Genomic DNA, 20,382 nt, shown 5'->3' on the forward strand with positions numbered 1-20,382 from the left:
TCGAGTCAAAATTTGAGCTGGGGGAGTTTTTTCAGACAGCGAATTCTTCCATCCAATTTCCAATGTTAGATTTTTACCAAACAGCATTCTTCCTTTAGAAATGGCCCATTTTGAGGCTCAAGAATTGGTCCAAAAAAGCTATAAAATAAATGTTGCATTTTTCATGATAATTTCAGACTAATTCAAGATTGCTGAGCACGAAATATGAAGTCTAAATGGAGCCTAGCTTCGTAATTTTCGAGAAAACGCAATTTTTACGCAAAAAATCTCCAATTCTCGATTAAGGAAGGAACGATATCGAAAATACACACCGGATTGGGACTCAGTGGCCTCGAATTAGTCAGAAAACACCTTTTACTCGTTTTTTTTCTGGAATCAATAAAATGCAAAAAATGCAAAGGGTTAGTTGAAACTTGAAACAGTTTTGTACTCAACATTTCATAATAATACAGAACAGCAATAACAGCATAAAAAAGAACTTAAATATAATATTACTGTCTATAATTACATTATAAAGCTGGTAACATCTGCATACCAATCTCAACAAAAATCGTAGACGGCCAACGACAAAAATGAAAAAAGGCACAAGATTGCAATTTGCATATCGAGTTGTGGGTAAAGATAAAGAATGAAATCAAAACGAAAAAATTCTAATTTGCATATCGAGTTGTGGGTAAAGAATGAAATCAAAACGAAAAAATTCTAACAATTTGACACATGATTCAATCTCTAATATAACTCAGTCAAATACTAATTTAATGATGAAACAATTCATTTATCTCCGTACGTTCGTTCATTATTATTTGATCGGTTTTCCATTATTGACTCACACATCGAAAATATCAAAATATTATCTCAAGAGTCAAGACGCACAAAAGTAGAATGGAAAAAAAAACTTGATAAATTCACAATACTTGATACATAATAGAGGTAACGACATCAGCATACATGTAATACATCCTCAAAAGCAACTGTCACATTAACACCATCAGCATTTACATACTGCGCTCGTTTTGGCAGATTTGGGATTTGAATCCATGTATTCAAATTCAGATCGTACTTCTCATTCTTCATAAACGGATTATTTTCCACAGCATATAGGAATCCACCATAATGAAACAATTCGTGATTTGCTCTGCCTTCATTCATGGGTTTTAGATCAGTTCTCCATTCTCTGGCTGTCACATCGAAAATACTAAAAGTATTATGTAAAATATCATCATGGTTGGAGCCTGATATAGCGATTTTTCCATCGAATGCGCAAACAGCAGCATGTTCATGTTGAAGTGAGTTAGGGAAAGCTATGAGGTCTCTAACACCTGATCGAGTATCGATTGTCAAAATACATCTATCGCCAGATGATGAATAATATTTACATCCAATAACATATAAAACGTGACCTAGAGACGCAAGGCCATACCAACTTGAATAGCCCTCGAGAGCTACATTCGATTCATTTTGTATAAATAAATCATTCTGCCACGCGTTCACTTCACAGTTATAACCCCAAATCGGAGAATCAATATCATCATAAGTCATGTATATCATATCCTCTACCGCTGTCATTCTGAAGTTGGAAGGAAACTGACATTCGCCATCATCATGCAGAGGAAGCTCTGGCACTGCCAATTCTGTTGTACTATCGTTTTCAAAACAAGAAAACATTAATTTTTCTAAAAAATGATTAAATTCCATGCAGTAAATTTTTGTTCCAATTGAGCATATTTCCCTGTATGATTGATCTGTTGCTTGAAATTTCGATAGTTCATACTTATCAAACGACTCATTCAGCATCAATGTTGCCCATCCTCTGGCTCCAGTCTTGACATCAACAGCATTTAAATATACATTCAATTTTAAATCATGGTTCGATTGACTCAAGTTTTCTCTACCATCATCGTGATTTTCAGAACTAACGAATGAACTTTCGGCAGCAACGATCAATTCAGCGACGGCAGATGCTCCGACAATTTTACTGCTGAAGTTTGGGGTTTGCAGCAGAACTCTAGCCTCTCTTGAAGTTGCAGAGTTGTGTTGGCACCACTTGCTGATTATTTCGATTACAATATCATCACTGTAAATCGAACTCGAATGGTTTTTTGATAATGCATGCTTCAGTACGTCAAATGGAAGAAGTAGAAAACTGTCAGTTTTGCCCCAATGCAAAAAGGCGGATGCGATTTCTCGAATACATGCGTCTAGTAAGTTTTGACGTACAACAGCTCCAGCGAATAAACAGGTTTCAATTAGGTAATGAATATGATCAACGTTTTTCACAATATAGTTCACACATGCGTCGAATATCACGTCGAATTGGAGCAAATGACTGGCTTTCAAAACAAAGTAAGCATTTTTCGGCAACAAACGAAGTCGAGCTGTATAGATTGCGTGTAGAATAATTTCCATAATCTCGGTGTCAATATCTTGAATAGGAATGACTTTAGAACTAGCTTCTTTGAAATTTCCGTTCAACATGGCTTTGAAATAAGGCGACGAGCCCATCAAAATAAGACGATGGCAAGGAAACAAAGTGCCATTGATGTCGAGCGTAACATCGCAGAAGAGATTCTGTTCTCGGAATTCGTTCATGGTTTTGAAAACTGTACTTTGCTGAACATCCAGTTCCATTTCTTTGATCGAAGCTGAAAAAGGTTTCCATGTTAGAAATATTTGCATGTATCTACATATTCGGTACTAAAACCGGAAATGAATTACTAATAGATCTTACTTGCAGCCATTCTTCCAAATTTTTAATGTTGAAACGAAGTTTGAACTGCAAAGCAATGCAAGATGAAAACAATTCAGTAACCGGTGCTTCGGATTGACTTCTTTTATTTTACATAAACATCAGAATTCACAATGGATTAATATTTTTTCAAAACTTATAGTCGGATCTCTTGAGTCTTGACTCGAAATTTTTCTCCTTTCAACAAATCGAAGTGATAAAAATGATAAGAGGATGGGAAATGGAATACGTTAGTTTGCCCAATAAAAGTGGATGCAGTATTGTATCAACAAATTCGTATTTACGGCGAACTGAATATGCAATTTATTCTACATCTTTTTTCTTTCTAACCTGGGCTGCGATTATGAAAATTCGTTAAAGTTAACGAATTCGTTAACTCGCATATTTTTTCTGTGACCTTTCGTTAACTTTTCGTTAAGCCATGTTAAGTTTACGTGAGAAAATATCTCTCGTTAAGTTAACGAATAGTTAACGAATTCGTTAACTGTAACGAAAGTTCATAATCGCAGCCCTGATCGGCAACTTATTTTACTTATCTATGTGATTCCTACTTTTTATGGAGGATTTTGTAATTCTACAGAATGGATGAAACTGACACTGAATTATTTTTCGTCAGCCCTTTCCAATCAATTCACGATCAACATACAAAATTCGAAATTATATTATGCTGTATTTTGTAGATGGTATTGAATCGACAATTTCAAAAATCAAGGTAAAATGCGTCACAAATAGGTACGTTGACTTTTTTGTAAACATGAAACATTTATGCATTTTTAAATTAAATTTCAATCAGAAGCTCATTATAGTGGAATAAGATTGTTTTCAGAGCATTGCACGGAAGAAAAATTTCAGATTCAATTCAGATAAAAAAAACTCCGAGGCTTTTTCAAAATTTAAAGAAATGATTCGAAAAAACATTAAAAATGCTCATTTTAAAATTCGGTCGTTTCGATTTTTTTTTTTTTGTAAAATGCGCACGAAACATTGTTTTATATTTGGCGATATAACAAACACATGGAAAAGCTGATTTTATAACTCGGATGATTCAAACGTTTTCAGGAGTTCCAAATTATTATTTTAATAATGTTTTTTTGAATAATTCAAAAATTTAATTCTTTTTTTTTCTGATTTTCAAAACTGAAACCTTCTCTATATTTTCGATTTCGATGAACTGCAGATCTCAATTCTCCAATTCAGGAGAAAACTGTGAAAACTTGAACCAACTTCATATTAATTGCATTAATCTCATTTTAAAAATAATCTGCGAATTATTCTCAAATTTTCAACTTCAATGAAACCTAGTTCGAGTTGGATGTAACGAGAGATTTTTTCAAAACAACCCTACTAAACCAGACTCACGTAAAGTTGGCACTTTGAATTTTGGGTCACTGAAAAAACAAGACTATAACAACTATCAGAATGAAACTTCATCTTTAATCGTCCATTTGGAATACTCGACGTCACGATCAAATAACTTTACAATTTACATACGTACGTAGCCAATAGCCATAACGAAATAATGAAAATGGTACCGAAATTAAGCGATAAAATGAAATGGAATAAAATGAACTTAGATTTATTCAAACAAATATCTACACACATAAAAAAAAAATAACAAAAGATGAGACTGCATACTTATTGAGGTATCGGAATCTCAATCACAACAATAAAAATAAAAAGCATAATTAGAAAAGTAAAAAAAGAATAAAATATGATCAAAACTATTCTTAAAATATCTGAGTCTCAAATAGGTACTAATCCTACAGAGAAATTGACTCAACATTCAACACACTAGTGAAAGCAATTGTCATATCAACGCCTTCCGTATTTACGAACTGTACTCGTTCCGGCAACTTTGGAATCTCGATCCACATGTTCAGCTTCGTATCGTATTTTTCATTTCTATTAAATGGGCTGTTTTCCAGCGCGTAGATGAATCCATTATGATGAATCATTTTGTGTCCAGCTCTGCCCTCGTTCATAGGTTTCAGATCGGTTGTCAATTCTTCGGTCTTCACGTCGTAAATACTAAAAGCATTACGTAAAATACCATCGTAATCAGAGCCTGAAATCGCTAGTTTTCCATCGAATTCGCAGACGGCGGCATTAAGATGTTTGAATTTTGGGAATGGTACAAGATTTCTAACTGTAGGAGTTCGAGTATCGATTGTCAGAATATTTCTACGTTCATCGCACCCAATCGAGTAATAGCGTTGGCATCCAACAAAATAAAAAACATGATCGAAAAACGAGACGGCAAACCACTCCTTATAATCATACAGAGCTGCTTGTAATCCCCTTAACTCCGAGACAAGTACTTTGAACGTGTCGCCTTGCCACGAGTTTAGTTCACAATCGTAAACCCAAATTTCAGTATCGAGAAGTCCGTATAACAAATAAATCTTATTTTCCTTCGCATCCGCTATCAATTCGTAATCAACGTAGTCGCCCGAAAGAATATAGTATCCAATTGAAGTAGAACTGCCATACACATTCGGCACTAGCAGATCATCAGCTATTCCACCGCTTTCATCGAAACACGAAAATGAGTATCTTCCCATTTGGGCATTCACTTCGAAGCAGTAAATCTTCGTCCCAATTGAGCATACTTTTCTGTATGGAGAATCCGAGGCTCGAAAATTTGACAACGTATATTTGTCAAATGATTCATTCAACTTCAATGTTGCCCATCCTTTTGCTCCACTTTTCACGTCAACAGCATTTAAATAGAGGACCAGATTCAAATCACTCGATGGTAATGTATTTTCCGCACATTTATCGCAATCTTCGCCTTTCGCAGCAACAATTAATTCGGGAATCGCAGATATTTCGAAGGATTTACTGTTGAATTTTGGTGCTTTCAAAAGTACCTTCATGTTTTTCCGACTAACGTCATTATGTTTACACCATTTGATGATTATGGCGAGTATTCCGTCATCCGAATTTCTACTTTTCGAACGAACATTTAGTAATATTTCACTTATTATATCAAAGGACAGATTCAAAAAACCGTCAGTTTTTCCCCAGTTTAAAAAACCTGCAGCCAACGCTTCTACACATTTAGCATACAGTGCTTTTGATTTGATGGAATTTGCGAACAAACAGGTTTCAGGCAGGTAATAAATGAAAGTCACGTTCTTCATAATACAATCAACGCATACGTTGAAAATCGAGTCCAGTTGAAGCAAATGACTCGCTTTCAATACGAAATAAACATTTTTTGGAAGCAAATGAATTCGAGCTGTGTAGATTGCGTGCAGAATAATTTCCATGATCTCGGCGTCAATATCTTGCATGGGGACGACTTTAGAACTACCTTCTTTGAAATTTCCGTTGAACATGGTGCGAAAATAAGGAGACATGATGGTTAGAACGAGACGATGGCAAGGAAATAAGGTACCGTTGATGTCGAGGGTTACGTCGCAGAAAAGATTCTGTTTTCTATAATCGTTCATCGTTTCAAAAACAGAGCTATGGAGATCATCCACGTTTGCTTCTTCGAACGAAGCTGAAAAATGAAGAAATTTTTGTATTAAATAATCGCAAGTTCTTTACACAAGGTGATTATATATTCATAAGTCTTACCAATTCCGATTTTATCACAACGAATACGAGCCATTCTTCTGAATTTGAAATACAAAATTCAATTTAAACAGGAAACCCATACATGCGAAAAGCATGCAACAGTAGCCAAAACTCGACTTCTTTTGATAACGATCTTCACAAGTTCACAATTTGATATTATTTGGATTTGCACAATTTACTTAGCGCAATACAAGAACGTCATCGATAACCAATTTACGAGAAAAAACAATCAGAGCCATCCTGCCTTCAGTCATTTCTAAAATAGCATTCTCTTATCTTATATTTTTTTCACAAAAACAACAAAAAACTTGATAAGTGGATAGATTAGTTTGTTCAATAAATGCAGATGCTGCATCAATCTTCATTTTGTTAGTTGGAAATCAGAAATGTACGAAACTCCGAAGTCCGAATGTGGCATAAGTCGGTCAATTTTTTCAACGAATCGTGCCCCTTCTTCGAAAATTTTCATCTCAGTAGTGAAATTATAACATTCTCCAAGGACTCTATTTTTTTTGAATAGAATGTGACTTTATCGTTTATTTGTACCATTGATTTTAAAATCAATGTTTGTACATATATCTCTAGATACCTTTTCGCTAGGCAATCAGTCAATCACATTTGGCGATTTAAGAAACGCATCGAATTCGAAAACACTTTGAAAATCGAATGTATTAATAAGATTTACCAGTTTTCAAGGATTTCAAAAATTATCACATAAGTATTTTGATAGAATTATGAGTCTCTTTTTTTGCAAACAAAGATCATCTACGGTGTACCTATTTTAGGCCCTCATTTCTGTGGCTTTTTGCAAATAAAAAATGAGCAAGAAAATATCAAAATATACTCAACATTCTTTTTTGATGAAATTGCACATAAATGTTCATTTTTTTCCGAAATGAATTCAAAGATTTTGATCTTTGATCCCCTACCTACAAGATTTCTACGAATATTTTTTCATTTTTGTAATAAAACACTGACGAAAAGTTCTCTCTGCTTGACGAGGTAAAAAACACACTTCAAAAATCACATTACACTTTCAATTCTGATCAACAGCGATGATTTTAAAAAAATAAATCTCGTTCAATTCAGAACAAAATTGAGAAAACTTGACCCTATTCCATATTGATCTCATTGAATCCTCTTTTTCAAATAATTCGCAAATTACTTATTCTGAAGTATCCAGCTCCAGTGGTGAAACAAGAGATTTTTAAAAATAAGCTTATACTGCAATTACATGAACTTGACCAGCACAAAATTATAATTTTGAATCATTGAAAGGAGAACTAAACTAACAGATCAGAAGAGAAGTAGATAACCCTCGTCTCTATTCGTCCATCAAGAATACTCGTCGCGATCACATATCTTATGTATGGCCGGTATGGCATAACGAAATAATAAAAACAACGGGATTGAATTAGGTACCTACTTATATTTTTATAAACTCAAACAAAGTAGGTAGATATATGCACACAAAAAAACAACACCGGAGTAACGGAATCTTAATCACAACAGTATTAGGTACGAATAGCAAACTAATAAAGTACCTATCTACCCAGGTAAAAAAAATAAAAACAAAATTTAAACTTAAAGATATCTCCGTCAAAAGTATAACTAATTTTACAGCCGAATTGATTCAGCATTAATTACACTACCAAAACCAATTGTCATATCAACGCCATCAGCATCGACAAACTGTACTCGTTCCGGCAACTTTGGGAGCTCGATCCATGTGTTCAGCTTCACATCGTATTTTTCGTTCTTCTTGAATGGGCTGTTTTCTACCGCGTAAAGAAACCCATTGTAATGAATTAGTTTATGCTTTGCTCTGCCCTCGTTCATAGGTTTCAGATCGGTTATCCATTCTTTGGTCTTCAAGTCGATAATACTAAAAGTATTACGTAAAATATCATCATAATCAGACCCTGAAATCGCTATTTTACCATCGAATGCGCAAACGGCTGCATTAGCATGTTTATACCTCGGTAATTGGGCCACTTCACTTTTAATTGTAGGAGTACGCGTATCGATTGTCAAAATATATGGAGTGCCATAATACGCATAATCGTAACGTTGTCGGCATCCTAGAAAATATAAAACACGATCTAAAAACGTGACGGCAAACCAATCCTGATATTTATACAGAGCTGGTTTCAACTTGAATGATCCCTTGACAGGTACTTTGAACGTGTCGCCTTGCCACGAGTTCAGTTCACAATCGTAAACCCAAATGTCAGTATCAGAAACTTTGTAAAACAAATAAATCTTCTTTTCTTCCGCATCAGCTATCAATTCGTATTCGTAATCATCGTAATTGTCGGAAGTAATGAAGTACTCTTTAGAAGTAGAATTGCCATACACATTCGGCACTTGCAAATCTATTCCACCGCTTTCATCGTAACACGAAAAAGTGTATTTTTCTATTTGGAGATTCACTTCGAAGCAGTAGATCTTTGTTCCAATTGAGCACATTTTTCTGTATGGAGAATCTGATGCTCGAAAATTTGACAATGTATATTTGTCAAATGATTCATTCAACTTCAAGGTTGCCCATCCTTTTGCTCCACTTTTCACGTCAACAGCATTTAAATAGAGAATCAGAATCAAATCACTCGATGGTATCGAACTTTCCGCACATTTATCGCCATCTTCGCCTTTCGTGGAATTGACCAATTCGGGAATTGCAGATATTCCTACAGTTTTGCTGTTGAATTTTGGTGCTTGCAAAAGTACCTTCATATCCTTCGAACAAGTGCCATTATATTTACACCATTTGATAATTATTGCGAGTATTCCATCATCCGAACTACTACTTTTCGAACTAACTTCTGATAATACGTCTGTCATAATTTCAAACGACAGATTAAAAAAACCGTCTGTTTTTCCCCAGTGTAGAATATCAGTCGCCATCGCTTCCGCACATTTAGCATACAATGCTGTAGATCCGATGATTTTCGAGAACGAACACGTTTCAGGTAAATAATGAATGGAAGCCACGTTCTTCATAATGCAATCAACACATTCGTTGGAAATCGCGTCCAATTGAAACAAATGACTCGCTTTCAATGTGAAATAAACATTTTTCGGAAGTAAATGAATTCGAGCTGTGTAGATTGCGCGCAGAATGATTTCCATGATCTCGGCGTCAATATCTTGCAAGGGGACGATTTTAGAACTGGCTTCTTTGAAATTTCCGTTGAACATGGTGCGAAAATAAGGAGACATGATGGTTAGGACGAGACGATGGCAAGGAAATAAAGTACCGTTGATGTCGAAGGTTACATCGCAGAACAGATTCTGTTTTCTGTAATCGTTCATCGTTTCAAAAACACCGTTGTGGAGTACATCCACCTTCACATCTTCGAATGGAACTGAAAAATGAGTTGATTTTGGTATTAACAACTATGAATACTTGCAAGTGTTTCGCAGGGATATCGACGATAAATTATCAAAAGGTCTCTTACCTTTATGTGATTTTTTACTATTCGTCTTCATTCTTCCAGATTGTAAAATAATGATATTGAATTCACACAGGAGATTGCATGCAACCAGTGGTCAAGACTTTATTCTAAATAATTCACGATCTTTATGATTTGATACTTCGATAATAGCTTTTAAAAGTACTATTGCAACAGTTTTTTCAAATGTTTCGTTTCGTTGATATGAAAAATTCACTCTTCATGCAATTTTTTTCTTACCCAACTTTTCGGCGTATAAGTATAAACAAAGACACGTGTTGATAAGGTAAACTGGATACGTTAGTTTGTTCAATATAGGCGGTTGCGGCATTATGAAAAATATATCGAATCTATTTTAAATTTTTATTCAAAATGGAACAACGATATTAAGACTAAATCAATGTGGTAAAAATAATACGAAAATATACTTCAACAATCTAAACAGGCATGCAAACAGAAACACAAAATAATATTGCGTAGTTACTATGGTACCAAGAAATGAAATCTCAATCACACGAATACAACAAATTGATTAAGTATAAAAGTAGAAAAAGGAAAAAATAATCGCAACTTTATACTTAATAATATATCTATCTCAGTCTAGTATACTAATTCTACAGCCTACAGCGTATTGAATTCAGCATTAATTAAATCACCGAAACCTATTGTCATACAAACGCCATCAGCGTTAACGAACTCAGCTCGTTTCGGCAACTTTGGGATCTCGATCCACCTGTTCAACTTTACATCATATTTCTCATTTTTGATGAATGGTTTATTTTCCACAGCGTAGATGAACCCATCACGATGAATCAGTTTATGTCCAGCTCTGCCTTCATTCATAGGCTCCAGATCGGTTCTCCATTTTCCGGCTGTTACATCTAAAATACTAAAGGCATTATGCAAAGTACCATCAAGATTGGAGCCTGAAACCGCTATTTTTCCATCGAATGCACAAGCGGCCGCACCTTCATGTTGAAATGGGCTTGGAAATGTGATTAACTTTCTGATCTGAGGAGCACGAGTATCGATTGACATAATATATCTATCATCAGACCCCGAGTGATGATTTTTACATCCAACAACGTAAATAACATGATCTAAAGACGTAACATCAGACCACTGCGAATACTTATACAGAACTGATTTCGATGAATTATCACGTGAAGGTATTTGAAACGTGTTGTATTGCCACATGTCTAGTTCACAATTGTAAACCCAAACTTTGGAATTGTGACGGCCCTGGAAACAATAAATCTCTTTCCCAACCGCTATCATTTCGTAATTCATTCCACAAGAAAAATCATTTGGCACTTGCAAATCTATTCTACTACTGTCTTCAAAACAAGAAAAAATACAACTTTTACTTTCAGCTGACAAATTTTGTGCGAAATAGAACGTCTTAAGTCCCATTGAACAAATTCTCGGGAACCAAATAAGATTCATGTCTTGAAAGTTTGATAGTGTGTAATTGCTGAATGACTCATTTAGTTTCAGTGATCCCCATCCTTTAGCTCCATTTTTTACGTCAACAGCATTCAAATAAAGATTCAAGTTCAAATCATGATTATTTGATTGATTTTCATCTTGCGCACTTTCACTGTTATCTTCACTTCTCGCAGTAAATATCAATTCAGCCAATGCAGATGTGGGCTTTGTGGTAAAATTACAAGTCCGCAGAAGTACCCTAATATCCTTCGTACTAGTGTGATTATATTTACACCATTTCATGACTACAGCAAGTAGATCATCATCGCGACTGCTACTAATGGATATCACTTTTGATAATATTTCTTTCAATACATCGTAGGAAAGATCTAAAAAGGCGTCAGTTTTATCCCAGTGAAACACGTCCATTGCTAACCTCGTCATACATTTAACATATAATTCTTCAGCTCCAATAGTTTTCGCAAATGAACACGTATCAGGTAAGTAATGAATGCGAGCGACCCTCTTCATGATACAGTCTACACATGCGTTGAAAATCATATCAATTTGGAGTAAATGACTCGCTCTCAATATGAAATACACGTTTTTTGGAAGCAAGCGAATTCGCGTGGTATAAATAGCAGATAGCAAAATTTCCATTACTTCGGCATCGATGCCCTGAATGGGAATGACTTGCAAGTTGCTTTCTTTGAAATTTCCATTGAACATTACTTGAAAGTAAGCAGACGAAGCTGTCAAGATGAGACGATGACAAGGAAACAGAGTACCGTTGGTGTCGAGAGAAACATCGCAAAACAGATTCTTTTTTCTATATTCGTTCATGGTGTCGAAAGCACTATTCTGGAGGATATCTAGTTGTATCTCATCGGAAAAAGCTGAAAAGAGAAGACGTTTTGGTATTGAGAATACTTGCAAATGTTCCGATTAACGATTATGGGCTACAATAACCAATTGATCTTACTAGCCATTCTTCCAAATTGTAAATAATGAAACCGAACTCAGACAGCAGCGATCACTGAAACAAGAACTCCATGAAAGTATGTACAGGTAAAAATCTGATCTTCAAAAGAAGAAATTTGAAGAAGCATGCAACTAGTAGCCGGACTTGATGTTATCTTCCAAATACTTATGATTGGCATTACCCTATTGTGCAATTGAAGCAGAACGTGATTTGAATTGATACGACACTAAAATTTATATATTAAAATATATCGCTTCGTTGACTTGAAAATTTTCAGAATAATGAAATTGATTTCAAATTCAACTCAAAACTTACCTACATATTTTTTTCACTTTTTCAATTATTGATTACGAGCATGAACTAAAACTGAGAAGTCGAATTGGAGAGAATGTAAGAACACTGGTTTACCAAAACAAGGTTTACCCTTATCCTGGGAGAGAATGAAGTGTACTTCAAGGAAAGTTCATTTTTAGGTTTACCTTTGGTAAATCTTCGCCTTGATTTCATTATAGGTATTTCTTTTCATCAGGGTTTACTCTTGAGTAAACATGCATCGTAACATTCCTTGAAATCAAGTGATCGATTCGTCGGGGTTTACTCCGAAGTAAACATGCATCCTAACATTCCTTGAAGTTTTCATGAGGGTTTACTCCTAAGTAAACATGTAAACATGGTAACATTCCTTGGAATTATTTTTCGTCGGGGTTTACTCCTGAATAAACATGCATGTTAACATTCCTTTTTGAATCGAATAATATAGGTACTTGGTAGTTGGTGTTGACTTCGTGTATAATAGGTACCATTTATGATACAATTAAATGACAGAAAAAATTCAAGCAAAGAAAGTGAATTTCGTTGGTGATGCCGTTGATACCTCATGTGTGACACGACACTTTGCAAAAAAAAAAATTATGAAAGCAGCATGGTCCTATTCGGTATGATTTTGTAATTATTAAAGAGAGGTTAGGTTAAGGTTAGGTTAAATGCTGATATGTTAATATTGAGGGAGGGCGCGAAGCGCCCGACCGAATAAGTGCAGAGTGAGCGAAGCGAGCTCTTGCTCCGAGTGCGGCCCTTGAGGGGCCGCGAGCAGAGATGCTAAGTTACCGGTAATTTATAATTGGGTAACTTACCAGTAACTTACCTGTAAGTTACCGGTAATTTAAGTAACTTATAAATTTTCACTGAAATGGTTCTGAACATCAGAATTAAGATGAAGGTTACCTTGAAATTATCCATAACATCCAACAACTGACAGAAATGGATAGGGACTTGTGTAGATGTCAGATGTCCCATTTTTGCGCCTTTGGGCTTGGGCAATACAAAAATTGCTGCCCCTTGCTTTCAAATTACCAAAAAATTCCTAATCAGAGTGCACCAGCATTTTCTATTACAAAAAGAGAACTGAGAAGAGAAGAGAACTGTATTAACCAGTTGCAAGAATGAAATTAAGGCAAAAAAAAAATTATGTTTTCTCAATCTCAAGTAACACCAATCATTTCTCAAATTAAAGTTCAAACTTCAGAGCATTCAAATTTCAAATCAAACAAAAAAAACGAACACTTTTGAAGATTTGTAATAGGTACCTATCTAGGTATTGAAAGTAGTCAAGTAATACAGTGTGCTTCAACAAAATTAAAATTTACAGCTTTATTTTACCTCACAATTCAATTCATTTTTTTTTTTTTGATTTTACAATTTATTATTTATAGGTCATCTCACAAGAAGTAGATATGTATGTACCTACTCTCTAAATTTGAAACAGTCAAATTTCACTGTTAAGAAGGCAAAATCCAAAATGTCATCACTGAAATAAACAGTGAAAAAGTACTGCAAAAGTCAGTTATTTAAAATTTTTTACTGCTGACCAAGCTGATCAGTGATCACAGTAGTTTTTCACTGATCAACACAGTACCTACCTACCTACCTACCTACCTACCTACCTACCTAAATAAATAATAATTCATTTTTGACTGATCAGTAAATAATTCACTTTTGAATTTTGATTTGACTGATCAGATCAGAAAATTATTTACTGAAAAATGAAAATCCAGTCAAAAACTATAGTTTACAAGAAGCCAGAATGTTGTCATACCATACTCATACCCTACTGTTAAGTGCTATACAGTAAAATTTGACTCTTTTAAATTTAGAGAGTACAAATTGTAATTTGTTGTATCTAGACAGCTACAGCAGTACATGCAAACATCAAAAATTACCCATGCCAACATTTCTGTTGAAAATTTATAAATTACCGCGGTAACTTATGGTAATTTATGACATGGTAACTTACCGGTAACTTACCGGTAAGTTCTCGGGTAAGTTACCGCGGTAAGTTTCCATGCATCTCTGGCCGCGAGGGCGCGAAGCGCCCGATTCACGAGGAGTACTCGCGTAGCAAAAGTAGGAGATACGGACACGCGCGAGGCGAAGCCGAGCGCGCCCCCCAACACTGAAAACAAAATCTTATCTTACCAAATGCATGATAAAATTAAAAATTTTGTCTGGGTTTACTCTCGAGTAAACATGCATGGTAACATTCCTTGAAATTTTCGTCGGGGTTTACCCCTAGGTAAACCTGATCGTAACATTCCCTAAGGTACACGTTATTCTCGCCTGTGGGTGGTTTACCCGGAGGTAAACCAGAACATTCTCTCTAAATTGACGCGTGTGAACAAAAACACCTGTTGATAAGGTAAACTGGATACGTTAGTTTGTTCAATATGAGGGTGAGGCGGTTGCAGCATTATGAAAACAATATTGAACAATTTTATTTTATTTTTTAATTTTGTATTTTTATTTAAAATAGAACAGAACGATATTAAGAATAAATCTATGTGGTAAAAATAACACATAAACACAAAAGTATACTTTCTCAATCATAAAAATAACAAATTGAGTAAGTACCTATACCCACAAAAGTAGAAAAAGGAAAAACAACTACTAATCGCAATCGCAACATTTATACAGGTACTTAATAATATATATCTTAGTCTCAGTCTAGGATACTAATCCTACAGCGAAATGAGTTCAATCAGCATTAATTAAATCACCAAAACCTAAGGTCATATTAACGCCATCAGCTTTAACGAACTGAGCTCGTTCCGGCAACTTTGGGATCTCGATCCACGTATTCAACTTGACATCATATTTCTCATTGTTAATGACTGGTCTTTTTCCAACAGCATAAATGAACCCATCACGATGAATTAGTTTATGCTTTGCTCTGGCTTCGTTCATGGGCTCCAGATCAGTTCTCCATTTTGTTGCCGTCACATCGAAAATACTAAAAGTACTATGTAAAGTTCTATGCAAAATACTATCGCGATTGTTGCCTAAGATCGCTATTTTCCCATCGAATGCACACACGGTCGCATTTATGAGTTGAGAAGTGCTAGGGAATGCGATTAAATTTGTAATCTGAGGAGCGCGAGTATCGATTGATAAAATGTATCTATCATCAGACTCGGAATCGCTTTTTTTACATCCAACAATATGAATGACATTATTTAAAAATGCAACATCATACCAACCTGAATAATCATGCAGAACTGATTTCGATGAATTATCAAGTGAAGATACTTTTTGCCACGTGTCTAGTTCACAATCGTAAACCCAAATCTTAGAATCGTAACAACGTTGGAAAAAGTAAATCACTTTTCCGACCCCTATCATTTCGTAACAATCATAAACAGAAAGTTCATTTGGCACTTGCAAATCACCTATTCTACTACCGTCTTCAAAACAAGAAAGAACGCATTTTCTATTTATACTTTCAGTTGCAAAATCTTGTGCTAAACAGTAAGTCTTCAGTCCTAGTGAACAAATTTGCGGTAAACAATAATCCATGGCTTGATAGTTTGATAGTGTGTAATTGCTGAATGACTCATTTAGCTTTAGTGTTCCCCATCCTTTAGCTCCACTTTTCACGTCAACAGTTTCCAAGTAAAGATTCAAGTTCAAATTACAATTATTATCAGATTGATTTTCATCTTCCGCACTTTCACTGTTATCTTCACTTCTCGCATCGACCACCAATTCAGCCAATGCAGATGTGAGATTTGTCTTAAAATTACAAATCTGCATAAGTACCCTAATATCCTTGGCACTAGTGTGATTATATTTACACCATTTTATGATTACAGCGAGTAGATTATCATCCCGACCGCCATTAATGACTACCACCGTTGATAATACTTCTTTCAAAATATCGTAGGGCAGATCCAAAAAGGCGTATGTTTTTTCCCAGTGAAACACGTCCAGTGCTAACCTCGTCATACATTTAACATATAATTCTTCAGCTCCAATAGTTTTCGCAAATGAACACGTATCAGGTAAGTAATGAACATGACCGACGTTCTTCGTGATACAGTCTACACATGCGTTGAAAATCACATCAATTTGGAGCAAATGACTCGCTTTCAATATGAAATACACGTTTTCTGAAAGCAAGCGAATTCGCGTGGTATACATAGCGGATAGCAAAATTTCCATTATTTCGGCATCGATGCCCTGAATGGGAATGACTTTCAAGCTGCTCTCTTTGAAATTTCCATTGAACATTACTTGAAAGTAAGTAGACGAAGCTGTCAAAATGAGACGATGACAAGGAAACAGAGTACCGTTCGTGTCGAGAGATACATCGCAAAACAGATTCTTTTTTCTATATTCGTTCATGGTGTCGAAAGCACCATTCTGGATGATATCTAGTTCTATCTCTACGGAAAAAACTGAAAAGAGAAGACGTTTTGGTATTGAGAATACTTGCAAATGCTTTGATTTGATTAACGATTATGTGCTATAATAATCAATTGATCTTACCAGTCATTTTTCCAAATTGTAAATTATGAAACCGAACTCAGACGGCAGTAATCACTGAAACAATAAGAACTCTATGAAATTAGAGGTAAAGATCTGATTTTCAAAAGAAGAAATTTGAAGAAGCATGCAACTAGTAGTAGTCGGACATGATCATCTTCCAAATACTTACGATTGGCATTATTGTACAATTGAAGCAGAACGCAATTGAATTGATACGACGCAAAAATTTATATTGAGATATTGAAATGACTTGAAAATTTTTGGAGGAAAAATCAACACGACCCGCGACCGTGCTGATAAGAAGGTAAGCTGGATACGTTAGTTTGTTCAATACGAGGCGGTTGCAGTGAAAGTGAAAACAATATTGAACAAATATTTTATTTTTTAATTTTTATTCACAGAACAGATGATATTACGATTAAATTAAGGAGGTAAAAATTACACGAAAGTATATCACCATGATCTAAACAAGTATGCAAACAGAAACACAAAACAAGTTTAGAGTTTGCATTAGGACGGTACCAAGAAATAAAATCTCTATCACAGAATAACAAATAATTGAGTATTAATAATATATTTCAGTCTAGATTCTAAAATACTAATTCTACGGCCTACAGCGAAATGAATTCAGCATTAATCAAACCATGAAAACCTATCGTCATATTAACGCCATCAGCGTTAACGAACTGAGCTCGTTCCGGCACCTTCGGGATCTCGGTCCACGTATTCAATTTCACATCATATTTCTCATTTTTGTTGAATGGTCTTTCGTCCACAGCGTAGATAAACCCATTACGATGAATCATTTTATGCCTGGCTGCGCTTTCATTCATAGGCTTCAGATCGTTTCTCCATTTTTTAGCAGTCACATCAAAAATACTGAAGGTATTAAGCAAAGCACTATCTTGACTGGTGCCTGAAATCGCTATTTTCCCATCGAACGCACAAACGGTCGAATTTTCACGTTGAAAAGAGCTTGGGAAGGCGATTAAATTTCTAGTCTGAGGAGTGCGAGTATCGATTGATATAATATATCTTTCATCAGACCCTGAGTCATGATTTTTACATCCAATAACGTAAATAGCATTATCTAAAAACGTAACATCAGACCATTGCGAATAGTCATACAGAACTGATTTCGATAAATTATACGATAAAGGTACTTGAAAAATGTTGTCTTGCCACGTGTCCAGTTCACAATCGTAAACCCAAATGTTAGAATTGTAATGGCCTTGGAAAAAATAAATCACTTTTCCAACGGCTATCATTTCGTAACTATCATAAGTAGAAAACTCTTTCGGCACTCGCAAATCTATTCTGCTACTGTCTTCGAAACAAGAAAAAATACATCTTTTACTTTCAGCTGACAAATTTTGTGCGAAATAGTACGTCTTAAGTCCCATTGAACAAATTCTCGGGTACCAAAGATCCATGGGTTGAAAGTTTGATAGTGTGTAGTTGCTAAATGACTCATTCATCTTCAGTGATCCCCATCCTCTAGCTCCACTTTTCACGTCAAAAGCATCCAAATAAAGATTCAAGTTCAAATCATGATTATTTGATTGATTTTCATCTTGCGCACTTTCACTGTTATCTTCACTTCTCGCAGTAAATATCAATTCAGCCAATGCAGATGTGGGCTTTGTGGTAAAATTACAAGTCCGCAGAAGTACCCTAATATCCTTCGTACTAGTGTGATTATATTTACACCATTTCATGACTACAGCAAGTAGATCATCATCGCGACTGCTACTAATGGATATCACTTTTGATAATATTTCTTTCAATACATCGTAGGAAAGATCTAAAAAGGCGTCAGTTTTATCCCAGTGAAACACGTCCATTGCTAACCTCGTCATACATTTAACATATAATTCTTCAGCTCCAATAGTTTTCGCAAATGAACACGTATCAGGTAAGTAATGAATGCGAGCGACCCTCTTCATGATACAGTCTACACATGCGTTGAAAATCATATCAATTTGGAGTAAATGACTCGCTCTCAATATGAAATACACGTTTTTTGGAAGCAAGCGAATTCGCGTGGTATAAATAGCAGATAGCAAAATTTCCATTACTTCGGCATCGATGCCCTGAATGGGAATGACTTGCAAGTTGCTTTCTTTGAAATTTCCATTGAACATTACTTGAAAGTAAGCAGACGAAGCTGTCAAGATGAGACGATGACAAGGAAACAGAGTACCGTTGGTGTCGAGAGAAACATCGCAAAACAGATTCTTTTTTCTATATTCGTTCATGGTGTCGAAAGCACTATTCTGGAGGATATCTAGTTGTATCTCATCGGAAAAAGCTGAAAAGAGAAGACGTTTTGGTATTGAGAATACTTGCAAATGTTCCGATTAACGATTATGGGCTACAATAACCAATTGATCTTACTAGCCATTCTTCCAAATTGTAAATAATGAAACCGAACTCAGACAGCAGCGATCACTGAAACAAGAACTCCATGAAAGTATGTACAGGTAAAAATCTGATCTTCAAAAGAAGAAATTTGAAGAAGCATGCAACTAGTAGCCGGACTTGATGTTATCTTCCAAATACTTATGATTGGCATTACCCTATTGTGCAATTGAAGCAGAACGTGATTTGAATTGATACGACACTAAAATTTATATATTAAAATATATCGCTTCGTTGACTTGAAAATTTTCAGAATAATGAAATTGATTTCAAATTCAACTCAAAACTTACCTACATATTTTTTTCACTTTTTCAATTATTGATTACGAGCATGAACTAAAACTGAGAAGTCGAATTGGAGAGAATGTAAGAACACTGGTTTACCAAAACAAGGTTTACCCTTATCCTGGGAGAGAATGAAGTGTACTTCAAGGAAAGTTCATTTTTAGGTTTACCTTTGGTAAATCTTCGCCTTGATTTCATTATAGGTATTTCTTTTCATCAGGGTTTACTCTTGAGTAAACATGCATCGTAACATTCCTTGAAATCAAGTGATCGATTCGTCGGGGTTTACTCCGAAGTAAACATGCATCCTAACATTCCTTGAAGTTTTCATGAGGGTTTACTCCTAAGTAAACATGTAAACATGGTAACATTCCTTGGAATTATTTTTCGTCGGGGTTTACTCCTGAATAAACATGCATGTTAACATTCCTTTTTGAATCGAATAATATAGGTACTTGGTAGTTGGTGTTGACTTCGTGTATAATAGGTACCATTTATGATACAATTAAATGACAGAAAAAATTCAAGCAAAGAAAGTGAATTTCGTTGGTGATGCCGTTGATACCTCATGTGTGACACGACACTTTGCAAAAAAAAAAATTATGAAAGCAGCATGGTCCTATTCGGTATGATTTTGTAATTATTAAAGAGAGGTTAGG

The 20,382-nt window shown here is 35.2% G+C and overlaps 6 protein-coding genes across 13 annotated transcripts; all 6 read right to left on the reverse strand.

The window, feature by feature from the left end:
* Window positions 1-402: 402 nt before the first annotated feature.
* On the reverse strand, window positions 403-2,981 carry LOC135843998 (kelch-like protein 17). Its single transcript, XM_065362069.1, has 2 exons — window positions 2,729-2,981; window positions 403-2,642 (listed from the first exon to the last, which is right to left on the reverse strand). Exons 1-2 carry the CDS (start codon window positions 2,736-2,738, stop codon window positions 940-942), a joined length of 1,713 nt encoding a protein of 570 aa, XP_065218141.1. The 5' UTR covers window positions 2,739-2,981; the 3' UTR covers window positions 403-939.
* Window positions 2,982-4,306: 1,325 nt separating this feature from the next.
* Window positions 4,307-6,587, reverse strand: LOC135843301 (kelch-like protein 3). The gene is made up of 2 exons (XM_065361131.1): window positions 6,332-6,587; window positions 4,307-6,254 (listed from the first exon to the last, which is right to left on the reverse strand). Exons 1-2 carry the CDS (start codon window positions 6,363-6,365, stop codon window positions 4,507-4,509), a joined length of 1,782 nt encoding a protein of 593 aa, XP_065217203.1. The 5' UTR covers window positions 6,366-6,587; the 3' UTR covers window positions 4,307-4,506.
* A 1,153-nt stretch (window positions 6,588-7,740) lies between these two features.
* On the reverse strand, window positions 7,741-10,073 carry LOC135843302 (kelch-like protein 3). Of its 2 annotated transcripts, XM_065361133.1 has the most exons (3): window positions 9,793-10,073; window positions 8,310-9,699; window positions 7,741-8,216 (listed from the first exon to the last, which is right to left on the reverse strand). In XM_065361133.1, the coding sequence occupies exons 1-3, from the start codon at window positions 9,821-9,823 to the stop codon at window positions 7,949-7,951; spliced, it is 1,689 nt and encodes a 562-aa protein (XP_065217205.1). In that variant the 5' UTR covers window positions 9,824-10,073; the 3' UTR covers window positions 7,741-7,948. The 2 variants fall into 2 exon arrangements, with proteins under 2 accessions (XP_065217205.1, XP_065217204.1); XM_065361132.1 differs by having other exon boundaries at window positions 7,741-9,699; window positions 9,793-10,072.
* A 62-nt stretch (window positions 10,074-10,135) lies between these two features.
* On the reverse strand, window positions 10,136-12,711 carry LOC135845581 (kelch-like protein 40). Of its 4 annotated transcripts, none has more exons than XM_065364231.1 (3): window positions 12,512-12,711; window positions 12,197-12,250; window positions 10,136-12,110 (listed from the first exon to the last, which is right to left on the reverse strand). In XM_065364231.1, the coding sequence occupies exons 2-3, from the start codon at window positions 12,201-12,203 to the stop codon at window positions 10,408-10,410; spliced, it is 1,710 nt and encodes a 569-aa protein (XP_065220303.1). In that variant the 5' UTR covers window positions 12,204-12,250; window positions 12,512-12,711; the 3' UTR covers window positions 10,136-10,407. The 4 variants fall into 4 exon arrangements, with proteins under 4 accessions (XP_065220303.1, XP_065220301.1, XP_065220300.1 ...); XM_065364229.1 differs by having other exon boundaries at window positions 12,197-12,378; XM_065364228.1 differs by having other exon boundaries at window positions 12,197-12,422.
* A 2,229-nt stretch (window positions 12,712-14,940) lies between these two features.
* Window positions 14,941-17,305, reverse strand: LOC135845584 (kelch-like protein 13). Its single transcript, XM_065364238.1, has 3 exons — window positions 17,187-17,305; window positions 17,018-17,071; window positions 14,941-16,926 (listed from the first exon to the last, which is right to left on the reverse strand). Exons 2-3 carry the CDS (start codon window positions 17,022-17,024, stop codon window positions 15,227-15,229), a joined length of 1,707 nt encoding a protein of 568 aa, XP_065220310.1. The 5' UTR covers window positions 17,025-17,071; window positions 17,187-17,305; the 3' UTR covers window positions 14,941-15,226.
* Window positions 17,306-17,392: 87 nt separating this feature from the next.
* LOC135845582 (kelch-like protein 40) lies at window positions 17,393-19,942 on the reverse strand. Of its 4 annotated transcripts, none has more exons than XM_065364235.1 (3): window positions 19,730-19,942; window positions 19,415-19,468; window positions 17,393-19,328 (listed from the first exon to the last, which is right to left on the reverse strand). In XM_065364235.1, exons 2-3 carry the CDS (start codon window positions 19,419-19,421, stop codon window positions 17,629-17,631), a joined length of 1,707 nt encoding a protein of 568 aa, XP_065220307.1. In that variant the 5' UTR covers window positions 19,422-19,468; window positions 19,730-19,942; the 3' UTR covers window positions 17,393-17,628. The 4 variants fall into 4 exon arrangements, with proteins under 4 accessions (XP_065220307.1, XP_065220306.1, XP_065220305.1 ...); XM_065364234.1 differs by having other exon boundaries at window positions 19,415-19,596; XM_065364233.1 differs by having other exon boundaries at window positions 19,415-19,640.
* Between the last annotated feature and the right edge of the window lie 440 nt (window positions 19,943-20,382).

This window comes from Planococcus citri, chromosome 4 (assembly GCF_950023065.1).
Source record: "Planococcus citri chromosome 4, ihPlaCitr1.1, whole genome shotgun sequence".
NCBI classification, from domain to species: domain Eukaryota; kingdom Metazoa; phylum Arthropoda; class Insecta; order Hemiptera; family Pseudococcidae; genus Planococcus; species Planococcus citri.